We start from the raw sequence: 14,503 nt of genomic DNA on the forward strand, positions 1-14,503 counted from the left end.
TATTAAAGTTCACTGTATTTTTCATTCAAATCCTTTTGGAATAAAAAGTAAAATAAAAATTACATGTAAAATGTATCATTACATCCTAATGTAATCTAAATTAAAAAAAGGAGAAGGAGCGGGAGGGGGTAGAGGGCTCTCAGAGCGAGCATTATATTTTTTCGGTAAAAGAGCAATCAACATAGGGGAGTAAGGAGTGCAAAGAAACGGTTTTGGATGTAGGAGGGCAGCAAAGTTATTTAATGTGAGAATAAAAGAGATAGAGAGAGGAGGTGCTAGCATATCCTCCCTTGTGGCTCAATGAATCTTTTGCCATTAAATATATATATATATATATATTAAACTTTCTTCCGCTGTCGAAAAGGAAGGCTTCCTTCACAACTTGTGATGTTACCTTATAATTGGAGTCTTACGTCATCATTAACTTCCATTCCCACTAGCATACATTCGAACTTTTTCATGTTAATCAGTCATGGTAAAGAGATTCCATCTATGAATTATGGTTGAAGAAAAACTAGATCCAAAGATGCATGTATAAAATAACTGAACAATTATATAATGGTTTCCAACCTCATTCACAAATTCTTAGTTTTTGTTTTCCCAAAGGCTTCGTTTGGTTGTAAGGGGAATGCAAATTTTTTATGTAAAGTGGAATTTTTTTCCTAAGAAAAATAAATTTTAGATGTTTAATTGCAAGGAAAATATATTTACTTATCCATTAAAATTTCAAAAATAAAACCATACCCTCACAATCTCTCTCTCTCTCTCTCTCTCTCTCTCTCTTTGTCTCTCCTTGCTCGCCACTCTCACAGTCTCACCCTGCTCATGGCAGATGATCTCTCTATCTCACCCTGCTTGCAACTCTCATCTTAGACAATATCTCTCTCTCTCTCTCTCTTCACTCAGAGCCACAGGCAACAAATGTGCTTCAAAAGAAGTTGAATTTCGAGGACGACAAAGGAGGAATCATCTAAGAAGACTCCATAAGAAACCAACCATCATTACAGGCTTCGGAGAAACAACAGGGTGGGTGTGCAAGCGCAAGCGCAAGCAGGAAACTCTCTCACCGGAAGTTTTTCTCCTCTGCCCTGAAAGTTGCATTGCTGCCCGCACTCATAACCAGAATTACTTGTGTCATGTCGAATTTTATTCAGGTCACAACTCAGAAAACTGAATTCTGATTCTTTGATCATATTAATCAGGGCTGGGGTGGGTTTCTTCTGGTATGAGGTTTTGAGACGTTCTGTTTTCATCTCTACCAATCTTTCTATGTTGTTTTCTTCTGATCCAAATTTCAAATAGTGACTGATCATAAAGAGAAAGGGTCGAATCTACTTGGATTAGAAGAGCTGCAATTCTTACTTCCTATATATATCGTTTTTGTTTTGGGGTGTGCTCTACACTTGTTTGACAATGGGTCTGTGTGGTAATCAGGATTACAAATGCAACCCACACAGAAGACTCTGGAAAATGTAGAGCAAATTAACCACAACCTAACACATTTACGATGTTGTTTTTATTAACAAGAAATTGAAGGTGGAAGAGACTACTATTAAGTTGAAAAACATAGTAGAATAAATGGGTTAGCCATTTGCATGTATGGATGGAACATCCTCCATACATGCACTGCAATTTTACAGTGGTAGAACTGGACTTTCTCATAAAACATATGACAGCAAGGAGGCTGGGGAGTGCTTAAAATGCCTCCCCACAATTACTTAGAGAAGAAGTCAAGAGGTGAGACTCTTAATTTTTAAGTTTCAAAACCAAAAACTCCCCCCAACTTATCATAGAGTTACCCAAAAAACTTTAGCCTAAACTAAAGAAACAGACTCAAGTTAATCAGAATTGGTCAAAATTAAGAGCTTACACAGAAAGAAACACAAACTCTCAACTCAAGGTCAAGAATTGGAAGAAACCCAGATGAAATAGAGACTCAAGTTAATTAGAATTGGTCAAAATTTATATATCAGGTTTTAAATGTAGGTTTTATATTTCCGCTACTACTGTTGAGTATATAAAATAGTGACTAAGTACACGAGACTCCCGCTACTACAGAGTCTGTATGCAGCCTTACCCCTACTACCGCCTAATAACAAGGATTGTAAGACGTTAAATAATACCACCCTTTACACTCCCGCCTAATAACAAGGGGTGTAATTGGTTATAATTTAGCAAGTTTGGTTGGATTGCAAGTTTTTTAAAATTTTACATTTATTTTACATCAACCAAACAACTCAGGTAAATTAATTTCACTTCACTTCTGTTACCAAACAATTCAAAAGGGGAAAACAATTCTTTCCCTTCACTTTCCTTCCCTTTCCTTTCCCATTTCCCTTGCAATCAAATGCAGCCAAAGGATTTATCCACAAGGAAAGAAAGAGAAAAAAAAATTATATATATATATATATATAGAATGAACTATTAAGGTGGCTGATGGGTAGGGACCATCCATCCTCTACCTCTACCCCTACGTCCACCCAGTGGAGATGAAATCAATCAATCAGTCACCCACCCACCCGATACCTCGTTCCGACTTTCTATAGATGGCCTCCTTTGTTTCCACATGTAAAGATTGTGAATACTTAATGACTTAACATGCCTCCTTGGGCTTCTTGCTAAGCAAGAAAGCAATAAGAATGGATGAGGGAAAGGGCAAAAAGAGATTGAAAGAGAACCATTGGTGGTAGAAGTCCACCATTAGAAAATCTTGTATGGGACAAAGAATAACAATACAAATCCGATAGTTTCTAACATGTCCCCAAAGTTAACAAAAGTGGGGTCCAATTAAAACAAACTTCCACCCCAATGCTTTGCTTACTTATTCAATAATAGAAGCTGAGGATTGGATTCAGCTGTAATCCTATGCTTTTTAAGTATAAAATATAGATTTTCTTGCCCTAAGAAGATATGCTCAGATCTTGTTGAAGACCTTCATTAGTATATATGCTTACCTCATAACCCACTTCTAATATTCCTCTGTTTTGGCAACTACTCCCCCTCCAAATTCTAAGAGCTTTCACAAAACATGGGCAAGCTTGACAGTTTCATCAGGGATTTTTAGTCTTAGATGCTTGTGTTTGGTGCCAGATAACAACATCAGTAAAGTACTCAGAAACAAAATAAAATATTTATCAAGTAGTGCCCTATTGAAACCTGTTGCTGATGAGATTGGGTAACCTACAATTATGATACTTGATAACATTTTATATTTGATTTTTATATTATGGTTATCAAAAAGTTAAGGTTGAGGACAATACATAAATCCACTTGCTCATTAGTTAGTCAAGAAAATTAGAATTTAATATTCAATTAAGTACACTTAAGAGAGATTTTTATTGTGCTTTATTTTAATCATCCTTAGCAAAGTTGAGCTCCTTCCAGGTGATTGCATCCCCACTAATTTTGACTTTTTGGGTTGAAGTAAATCTAATATATATCATGCTGTCCTCTTAAAGCATGGAATCTGTGTTTCTAATGCCTAATTATGTTGGTTTTAAATAACCAAGTTGGTGTTATTATTGCATGTAAGCATTGATAATCAAAGTGTTCATAGACCATGGGTTCCTCTTGAGAAAACACACTAAATCCCCTTTGATAGGGAAAGTTTTAGCAGTATCTACTATAATAAGGAAAAGTTTTAAACCAATACTGGATGAGGGCTCCTTCTATTTTATCCTTTTCTGATTTTTTACCCTTTCCTCATTACCTTTCATTGACTAATTACAATTGTACTGTTCATTATTATAGACTTATCTTGTTTTTGGGTGCAGTGGATCTTGAACACTTATGAACTTACTATAAATTCCAAAGAGGCCAAACAACTAATATGTACATTGTTTCTGCTAGACACCTTAATCTTCTTGTTTAGAGAGGAAAATTAATGGGGAGGAATGTGGTGGCACAAGGTGTTTCTGGAACTACCCTTTCCCCTAGATGGGGTGGAGGAGAAGAGAAGAAGCTCAGATTATTTGGTTTTGAGGTGGATCCCTACACAAATGATGGCAGATCATCTAGGGTGTCTGAGGAAGGAGAGGAAAGTGCAACTTCTTCAAATGAAGGTTTGCCAAGGAAGAAATCTTTGAAGGAGAAGAAGAGTCAAGTGCCTGACATGGATGACAAGAAGTTTGAGTGTCAATTTTGTTTCAAGGAGTTTGCAAACTCTCAGGCACTGGGTGGTCACCAAAATGCCCATAAAAAGGAGAGGTTGAAGAAGAAAAGGCTGCAAATCCAAGCAAGGAAGGCAAGCCTCGCATGTTACTTTCAACCTTTCCAGAATCACCATGGTTTCAGTTACCATCTATCTCCTCCATGGTTCTATGATCCTTCTTCCTATATACCTGAGTTTACACCTTTTGATGATCAGACCCAAATCAGTTTCAATACTTTTGACCAAAACTCTTACCTTAATAGTGCTCCTCTCACAAAATCATATGCTTTACCCTCTCTTATCCCAGTCCCACAAGATACTTGTACTTTCACCTTAACACCCACAAACAGTTCTATCCAGAACAGACCTTCACTGATCAAGCCTTCTCCATTAATGCCTATTTCCAAGCGAAGCTTTAAGAGTCTGGACCCAGTTCTGTAAATGCTTAGAAGTTTCTGATAATCTGTTCTTCAGCTCATACCAGGCCATAGCATATAGGTTTGGCCTATTAAAGCCAACTACAAAGTGTACAATTATTTTAGCAGAATCAAAGTTTTTATTTTATTTGTATTGAAAATTGATACCTTTTCTCTCCTTTGTTTCTTTCTGTTTATTATTATTTTTTTTTTCTTATTATGTAAACTCCAAAATGATATATGGGGTTAATCTATACTAGCATGGCTTACCATTGAAAATTGTTCTAAAGAGTTCCTAGTTCTTATTTTATTTTATTTTTTTCTCTGGTTAGTTGCCTAAGAGATGAAAATCCAATATGTGATTCATCTCCACATGCAGGTATTTCATGCTCAATATGTTACTGCAAGTCCTGTATCATCTTCTTGCATTACACATATATTTTCATTTTCTATGGCTAGAGCATGGATGGGGATAAACCTATCTGAAGTCTACAAAATTAAACCACAAAGTTTCAAACCCATCTCTCCAACCCCATCACTGTGATATCTAACCAGTTATATTAGTGCTACATGCTTAGCTCTTTCATGGTTCTATGCTTACGCAGCAATTTACCAGTCAAAATGATCAACCCCACAAGAATTTTATTAGTTAATTACATCTCTTAAAAGTGATTTTGGTTAATGACAAGAAAAGAAAACAAGAAGAGGGAAACAATCGGGTTACAGCTTCCAAGAAGAGTTGCCATTAAGAAGTAGAACAGTTATTCAAGTTTTAACGCTACCCCAAAGAAGATGGCAGCCAAAACATGGAATCAGGATCCGGATCATCCCAGCAGATCTGATCAAAATCGGCTTGGATCAGCTCTGAAATGGATATATTCTTGGTATTTAGGGTTTTTTTTTTTCTTTTTTCCAGTAATTCTTCCCCAATAACATGGCCAGAGGGGGAGGGAAGCTTATACTTTTGGGGATTATGGTTTCTCTATATTTTAAAGCGTCAAAACACTACATATAGGGTTGATCGCATAGGGAAGTGAGAGCGTTAGGACTTTGTAATTTCTCCATTGGATTAGTTGAAGCTAGCTCTGGTTATCACTCGGCTATGGACGTAGTCTATCTTGAATGAAACGCGTAAATCTTTGTGTTCTATGCGTGTGATCTTTTCTTCGTTTTTCTTTTACAAATGATTATTCTATTACGTTGTTAATACTTAACATATCTAACATCAAATATGTGTTACATGGCAACATTGATGGGATCAAAAGTTGCATTTGACGATGCACAAACAAGATGTGTCATGGATCAACTCGTCAAGTGTGGAGAGGAGTTACCCTCCTTACATGGGATCCCACTACCCTAAGGCTATCCAAACAATGAGTCAGAGCATTTAATGCATCATTGACTCATTGTCTGATACCACATGGACTATGGGATCTCATGTGGGGAGGCCACCACATGGGGAGAGGACCGAGACTCAGTCATATGTTGAGTTTGAACTTGAAAAATTGACATATGGCATTTAGGGCCACTTTTTTTTTCTTTTTTTTAATAATAAGAGGAAAAAACTACTACTATTAGATAGAACAAGTACGTCAGTTGTACTTAGTACATAGTTTATATATCCTACATGTATGCATTGATAATACTATAGATAATATGTAGTTCATAGCTAGGCAACTTGCTGCTTCTTTGTGGTGGAATGTTATAGAACGTGATAGGTTCTGAATTTGTGAAAAAGTAGCAAATGGAGGAGCAGCAAGGCCCCTATGGTGGGTTGTGGAAGAAGGTGAAGTAACTCCATAGCTGGGAACCAAACTTCATTTATCTTTCATCCTCCATTGTTTGCCATCTTCAAACCTGTCAGGATTCCTTCTGCCTCGATTTCCACTTTTGAGTAGCTGTAGTAGAATTTGTGTCGATGAACCTAAACTTACTCTGGAACAGAAATCCATACGCCCATCATGAAGCTGAATTCAAAAGATTAGTTGCACCAGCACAAACCAAAATTGGGTATGACAAAAAAGGTGCATGAAAACCTGGGATATAGATTAAGATGAAAAAACATGCATTAATATTTTTCAGTACCAAGGAAGGGTTTGGATTAACATTAGATGCAACTACCTCATTTCTATGTTTCCATATGAAATATATTGTAATAACAAAGATACTAAAAAAACATACCATATCAGATCGAGGAACCATTCTATGCTGAAAGAAGTAGTTGACCACCTACATTAAAGATGTTGAGTTTATATTTTGTAACCGTAGGCCTAGTGGTCCACCTGCCCAAATATATGATGTGAATTCACACAAGAAGAAGAGGTGATGGATGGACTCTGTATGTTGGTTGCAGAACACGCAAGATTTGTGTATGTTCATCCATCTTCCTAACAAGGCTCGGACTGATATTTCGTTGTGAAATTTTGGGTGAATTTTTAATTTCCAAAGAAACTTCCACCACTTCTTGGGAATGTTATGGATTAAGATTTAGTTACTAGTGTCAGAATTAGTTTTAATAAATCTAGCCCCTACTTGGGTGGAAAAATCCCCATTTTTGGTTATGGTGCAACGCCATTTATCATTTTGATAAGTGGGATTGATTTTGAAAATTTCCATGAGAATGTGGGTATTGAGAAAGAGTTCCCAGTACCTCCATGTTCCAAGAACTGTTGAGTATAAAACTGCTTACCTTATCAGTTTTGTTAATGTTCGGAGAAGTGTTGGTGGAAAGAGCATTTGGATTGGAAAAAATTCACGGGTCATATTAGAAAAAAGTCTCATGTCCATTCCCTATCACAGATACCACACATTTCCTCAGAATAGGTAAGATAGAAGCCATGCTATTCTAGACCCATGACTCACGTCTACTACAAACCTTTGGATCAAAAGGATATTTTTGGTGACAATATTTAGCCCTTAAGACTTTATTCTAAATTGCATTTGGTTCAGAAAGAAATCTCCATCCCAGTTTTAGTAGTAAATCCTTGTTCTGGGTTGTAGGATCCCATAAACCAAGGCCTTCTTCCCGAATTGGCTGACAAATTTTATTCTATGCAATAAGAGGCAACTTCTTTGAATCCCTAGAGTAACTTCCATTCCAAAATTTGGCACATATAAAATCAATATTCTTGCAGGTTCTTGGTGGAAAAGCAAAACATTACATGAGGTATGAGGGGATAGAGTAGAGTGTGGATTGGGTGAGGATTTTGCGACCAACAAATGAAAGAAGTTTAGCCTTCCAAGTCGATAGCCGGTTATTGACCCTTCGACAATCAATCAAAGACTGGCCACATGAGATCTAGGGCCACTTATTTATTCGAGTGTTGAAATGGCCATGTCCTCTCTCCATATGGCTTTGAATAGATCTAGTCATTTGAACTTGGTATGATGATCCACTTACAAGACTATTGCAGTTATGAATTTGTTATTGGTTTTGTATGAGAAGTATATATAAGTTAAAAAGCATTGCCCTAGCACAACAACCTTTTGGGAGACATGGAGGAGAAATGTACCCAATATGGTCCATTGGATAGTAAGGTGCCTCTTAGATTCTCCACATATCAATTTGATGGTCCAAATAAACTATATTACTCATGTTTTATAACTTTTTCGTCGCATATTTATCCGTTAAATTATTCACTTTTTTTTTACTTCACTAGTTCACCTTTTTTTTTTTTTTTTTTTTCAAGTTTGATTTGTTATGTTGTCAAGTCTCTTGGCTTGAAATTTGGGATGGGATAGATTAGGGATCTACATGTGTAACAAGTTTGGGTACCAAACAAGATCGTATCTGGCAGATAAAAGTGGGCCATTATGTTAGGATTCTTGTGCTATACAGTTCTAATTAATTAAAAGTTAATGGGTCACCACATCAACACCGTAGGATGGAATTTTCACAGCCAACCAATTGGGCATGGAAGGGGGTTTCACACGGTTTTCCTACAAGGGACCTACATGTAAAGAAAGAGAGATAGCGTGTGCGAGATGGTGGTACTAATTGCTTAACTTAAAATTTCAATTTCAGTCTCAACCCCACCCCACCCCACCCCACCCCAATAAAATAAAATAATGAATAATAAATAATACTAGTATCATATTAATGATGCTCACAATATTCTCACCACCATCATTGTTATTATTTAACTTCTGATTGTCATAAGATCAAGTCAATGATTTAGTGAGCCAAGACATGTTTTGAACCTTGCTTAGATATAAAACCTAAATTGCCAATGAGTTTTACCAACTAAGTAATAATATATTTTCATTTGGAAAAATTTCATATATTTTGATTGTTAGGTGAAATAAAATTGAAATACAATACTCGAAATTATTAAATCGCCAAGAATAATATCAATTAATTATATATTTAAAAGAGAGAGTGTTTGAATGACTTTTTTTTTTTGTAAAATCTGAATGACACCACCATAGGTGTATTTAGAACCGGGATCTTCTCTTAATTGTCCCTTATTTTATTGTCAAAAAATTTATAAAATGGGAGTAAAAAAGGTTTTCACAAATAAGTTGAAAGTAGCATATCACTATTTCATTATCAAAAAATATCATTGTCATGGAAATACACATATAAGATGACACTATTACACTCTTATTGGGAAAAAAAATTATAAAAAATTTGACACCAAGAAAACCCCATACTTCAAAATAGATTCCTTAACGCTAGCTGCTTTGAGCATTACATATAGAGACCTCAGGCAGGAAAAACCCAGCCTAGAATCATGTTGAATTGCTGGCTAATCTTAAAGTTAATTCAGACAAAATGGGCCAAGCCAAGGAGATAGGTAGCTGAGTTACATTAACTTCTAAAAATTATACCAAGCACAGCCAAATGTATGGAGGTTGGCCTGGGTAGGGTGGATATAAAACCACTTTAGAGGCCCTGAAAACTGGAATATGTGTAAAACTGAGCCTGAGCTTCTTTAGAGTTCATAACAATTAGCACTTATAAAAAAAAAATTTAATTTGGATACGATTCCTTTTGTCATTACCTTTAACATATGTCCACATGTGCATTTGTACGTGCAAAATAATAGAGTCGATATTTATTAAATATATATATTTTTAATTTTTAATTTTTATTTGTTTATAAGATAGCTTATTTGAAAATGGTGCATGATTGTCGGCTTATCAAAGATGATTAAAGTTACAATAATAAAATCGCAACCTAAGATAAACAAATCAAATCGAAAAAGTCAATTAAAAATATATTATCCTAATCAAACGAGTAGATACAACTTTAAAGGATTAAAATTAATATGCTGATTTATTGCTAATTGAAATGAAACTATTAAATATTAGCTTTGTAAAAGCATCTTCATTAACATATTATCTGTTTCTTGTTGAATCGAATCACCTAATTTAATCATGAAATATATGGTTCGGTAATTAAAAGAAGATTGTGGATAACAGATTTTGAAACAAGATCTTTGATGAATCCTGTAAGGCGTCAATTTTGCTTTTTCTATAATAAGCCAGCATTTGACTTGAGATGAGTCTAACATAAAATATGCCTTGATCCTTCAAATGCTAGGAAATCCAAATGAGATGGTGCATTGCATGTGCTAAACAAATGGATACCAACTTTTTTTTTTTAAACGGTATCTGGGGGTGGGGTTTTGTGACTTAATTTAAAAACAATTTATATGAACTGATGATTTAGAAGATTGGTTATTTAAACAGACATAGGACCTTTGATAGGCCATTTGTCAAAATTGGCAATTAGGGTTGCAAGATGTGTGGCATGGTAAGGTCAGGTAATTTGTTACCAAAAAAAAAAAAAAAAAAAAAAAGGTAAGGTCAGGTAATGGCCTTACATGTACCTCCTCCACATTTATCTAAATAGTAAATATATCTCTTATCCAAACCCTAAATCCATATAGTTTGACTGAAATAATATTAAATTTTAGTCTTAATTATCCAAAAAAGGTTTGGTAAGATGGATAGATGAGTAGGGGTGTCATGTTGTTTGTTTCAATTCTTATCACTCATGTGAGAATGTGAGACTGTGAGACTGAGAGTGACTGATAAGGAAATCAATCCTCAAAATCAAAACCAAAAAATGAATGTAATTGCGATTCTAGCATGTGAGCAAGGGTCAATGAACATGTACGAGGAAACATCCATAGATGTCATTTTTTATTTCATGGAGGTGGACTAGTCATTTTGCCCCTCATTGTCTAGGCACAGGGGCTACACTCATCCAGAGAAACCTTTTTCCCAATTAATAGATAACTCAATACTTTAAACTTAGTTTCTAAGTTAAATGAATAGTCTGATTGTTTTTTTTGGGGGGGGGGGGGGGTGAGGGTGAGGGGTTGGATAGATTATATCTTAATTTTTAGTAGTTATAGGCAATTACAATCCAATGATTAAGTAAATAAATAATAATAAGATTTTTTTAGGGTTTTTATAATAGTATTTTATTAGTTTGTGCTATCACTTGTTTTGGGGTATGTCTTATCGGCCCATTTAACATAGAACCAGTCTTCTCGGTTCAGCCTCCAAGTCGGCACTCTTAATAAGATGAAGGAGTGGGCAAAATTGTATGTGACTATTTTCTATTTATAAAACACCTTTGCGAGAGGATTCCCTAAAAGGCTTTATGATCCAGTAGAGCCAATGGGAGCAATAGTAGAACTGTAGAAGGATCATCACGGGTGGAATTTTTACCTCTCATGATGGATGAGATGGTCATTTCACCCCCCACTATGTCTAGGCATAAGAGCTACACTGCCTAATAAGTAAATGACTAAGGTTGTTAATCAAAATTTGGAACTTTATTGGACACTTTTTTTTCACCGCTTGGTAAACAAGGAGTGGGTCCTACTATGACCTCCCCTCTCTCCTCATATCTCTCCCCTATTATACGATATTGATGAACCATGATGAATAGATACCCACTCACCGTGGCTTCAGGAAAACTCATCCTTATTTATCAGTACCCTATTTCAACCTTTATGGACTTCCATCTAGGGGCTTTTATCCCTCTTTTGGGCAATTAGTTCATCTAAGTTCATTTCATAAACTTTTCAAAAAAAAAAATTCTCTAAAACTTCATAATTACACATGCGGATTTTAAATTGGTTTCAAAATTTGATTAGAGATGAATAATGATGTGGATACCAAGTGTACCGAACTTGGCCTCAGTCAAACTGCCAGTTGGGAGTTTCTCAAGGCAAGATCTAAATAGGCCGGGCCAACATAAGCCTGAGCTAGCCAATCAAAAATTTGGGCCTGGGCTGCTCATGGACCTAATTAATGTTTATAAAATCCCACCCAAAGGTCAAGATGAATTCGGCTTTGGGTTGAGGCATCGGGATCAACCAGGTCCACCCTAACCCAAGTCCGAGCTTTATAATTGCAATACTTAAATTATTTCATTATTTTTTTTTTTTGGGGTGGGGGGACGGAAGGAAGTGTTTCATGTGGAAGAGTGTGGTTCTTACACAAATGTGAGGGATAATGAAAGCACACAAGGAAGCATCCCCAGAAATCATCATTTTTCATTTCATGGGAGGCATGACTGTTCATTTTGGCCCCCATATGTTTGGAGACACACTCCCCTGTAAAAAACATTTTCCATTTTTTTTAAAGGGGGTTAAGGGTTTACTATGACATCCATATTCAATTTTCTGCAAGTGGTACAAATGGGTTACGAAGACCATGACGGTGGGCTGCTACCCCAACCCCCTTTTTCGTGTGTTACCTGTATGCCATCGTTGGGAACATAAATGAATATGGATTCATGTTACATTTTGGGCCAAACCCAACCCACCCAGCCCAAAAATTTAGGTTTCTTGGGCTGGGTCTAGGTTTTCAAAGATCCAGCCCAACCTGATTGGGTTGCACTTTTAGAGTTTTAGGCTTAAGGCCTTAGCTGTTACTGGTGCTGGTGTGGTCAGCTGCATTCCCCCTTTTTTATGCTTGCATTATCCACAAGAAAGAACCAATAAGGAAGAAGATTTAGAAAATGGGGTATGACATCCTTGTCTCTTAGTTGTTAAGATAGTCCCAACTTGTCATTAATTAGTTACCCAGTCGCCATCCATGGCTCCTGCCTAAGCCTTAATGCCAAGCCAACCTATCCATTAATAGATTGTTTTTGGTCTGGTTCAACTTGTTTATGGTTTGTGTTTATTTTCTGCTTATTCTCTAAATTTGTTTTTCTTTTTATCAACTCAATGACCATCTGGTTTTTTCTTTGGTGAAAATTTTCACACATAATCAACACTTTAGTTGTTGGATGGGAACATTTGATTTCCGTGCATTTACTCTGATGATTAAAGTGTTAATCCTATTTTCCATTCAACGGCTGGGAGCACCCAAACACAACCCAAGGGGTTCCTCGGCCATTCGGGTCCTCACTATACCGGTGAAGTGCAATAGAGAATTTTTTTTCTTCTTTTCCTTCTGATATCATAGGTGAAATTTATTTTTAAAAATAGGTTTTTTTCCATCGTGGGGAATGGTTCACCATAACATCCCAGGATTCACAAACCCCTATAGGATTTTAGTATATTCTTCGAAATACCCTCTTAATACCTTCTTATGCACATCTGTAACCCCATGATCAAGGGATTATTCCCTTCACTATGGCTTAAGGAAACTCAATTCAACCGGTTCTTTAATGGAATGGCTTGACTCTTTATTGATATCACAATATGTTCTTTTTTGGGTAAACAATATCATAGTATGTTCACATAAATTGTTACATAAATGATTAAAAGTCCATTAAGGCATCATCACTCCCCTTCATGCATTGCTTAATTTGCTCAATTTTGAGAATTCAACCTATTAGGTGGAAATTCCAAAGGTGGCTATGCCAACTTTGTACGAGGCCATACTTTCATTGTTAAAGAAGTCTTCTAATTATGTCTTTGAAAAAATCCTGTACCTAACACAAGATTCATAAAATTAGGTGCCCATCATTATCCAGAAAATGACAATTTTGATTCTCTTTTTGGTAAGGAATTTTGATTCTCTATCCTAATGGGATATGGTTGCTGGCCCTTGAGTATTTAATAGCAATTGACACCACATCTAGTGGTTCTTAAAATTATTATTATCATTTTAAATAGAATAAATATATATGGTGCAACTCCTTCACCAAAGAAATATTGTTTGGTTAAAACATTAAATGGAGAAAGAGGAATCCAACCACTCCACCTTCAATATCTAACTTGTTGGCTGAGGACCAAGATCACAAAAGATTTCAAAGCTACTAAAGCTTTCCGGGTAACTACACCTATGAAAGGATGGAAGACCGATTAGTTTCGTAGAGGATTGATCCACATTTTGTTTGGAGAGAGAGAGAGAGAGTGTAAATTTCATGGCTTATTATATGAGAAGGCATGATAAGGAATCCCTACTCTAGCATCGTGGAGATCTTTCTTTCCTATACTTTATATAGCATGGTATTTTCATGAATCTAAATTCTAAAATCTTTGTTACCACCCCAATTTTATTCGGACTTCGACAATTATTAGATGATGAAAGGGTATATCAATGAACATTGCCCGCTTGCATGGTTTTACACCCAGAATAGTTGGGTGTGAAGAAAAAGACCACATTGTCCCCGCCTAGACGCCTTCGTGCGGCATCCCATTGGCTTGCATGCTAGCCTAGTGGCCATGCAAGCAGACAAGGTTCTCTTGCCTTAATAATAAATAGGAGAAAAGACCCTTGTCCGATTGCGTGTCTCTATGCGCAAACATAGGTGGGTGCAAAAAGATGGCTTTGCCCCTTGTGTAGATGCCTTTGTACGACCTCTTATTGATCTGCACTAACGTGCAATGAGCACGCAATCGGACATGGTTCTCTTGGCCTATAATTAATAGAAAACACAATCAAGTCTTGAAACTTGATTAATATCATCTTTATTATTAATTTTTTTTAGATGAATAAAAATATATTAAAGAAGAGA

The 14,503-nt window shown here is 36.1% G+C and overlaps 1 protein-coding gene across 1 annotated transcript; it reads left to right on the forward strand.

The window, feature by feature from the left end:
• The first annotated feature begins 786 nt into the window (after positions 1-786).
• LOC122064760 (zinc finger protein 8-like) lies at positions 787-4,876 on the forward strand. The gene is made up of 2 exons (XM_042628520.1): positions 787-1,154; positions 3,774-4,876. The coding sequence occupies exon 2, from the start codon at positions 3,884-3,886 to the stop codon at positions 4,589-4,591; it is 708 nt and encodes a 235-aa protein (XP_042484454.1). The 5' UTR covers positions 787-1,154; positions 3,774-3,883; the 3' UTR covers positions 4,592-4,876.
• The last annotated feature ends 9,627 nt before the right edge of the window (positions 4,877-14,503 follow it).

This window comes from Macadamia integrifolia, unplaced genomic scaffold (assembly GCF_013358625.1).
Source record: "Macadamia integrifolia cultivar HAES 741 unplaced genomic scaffold, SCU_Mint_v3 scaffold1748, whole genome shotgun sequence".
Classification (NCBI taxonomy): domain Eukaryota; kingdom Viridiplantae; phylum Streptophyta; class Magnoliopsida; order Proteales; family Proteaceae; genus Macadamia; species Macadamia integrifolia.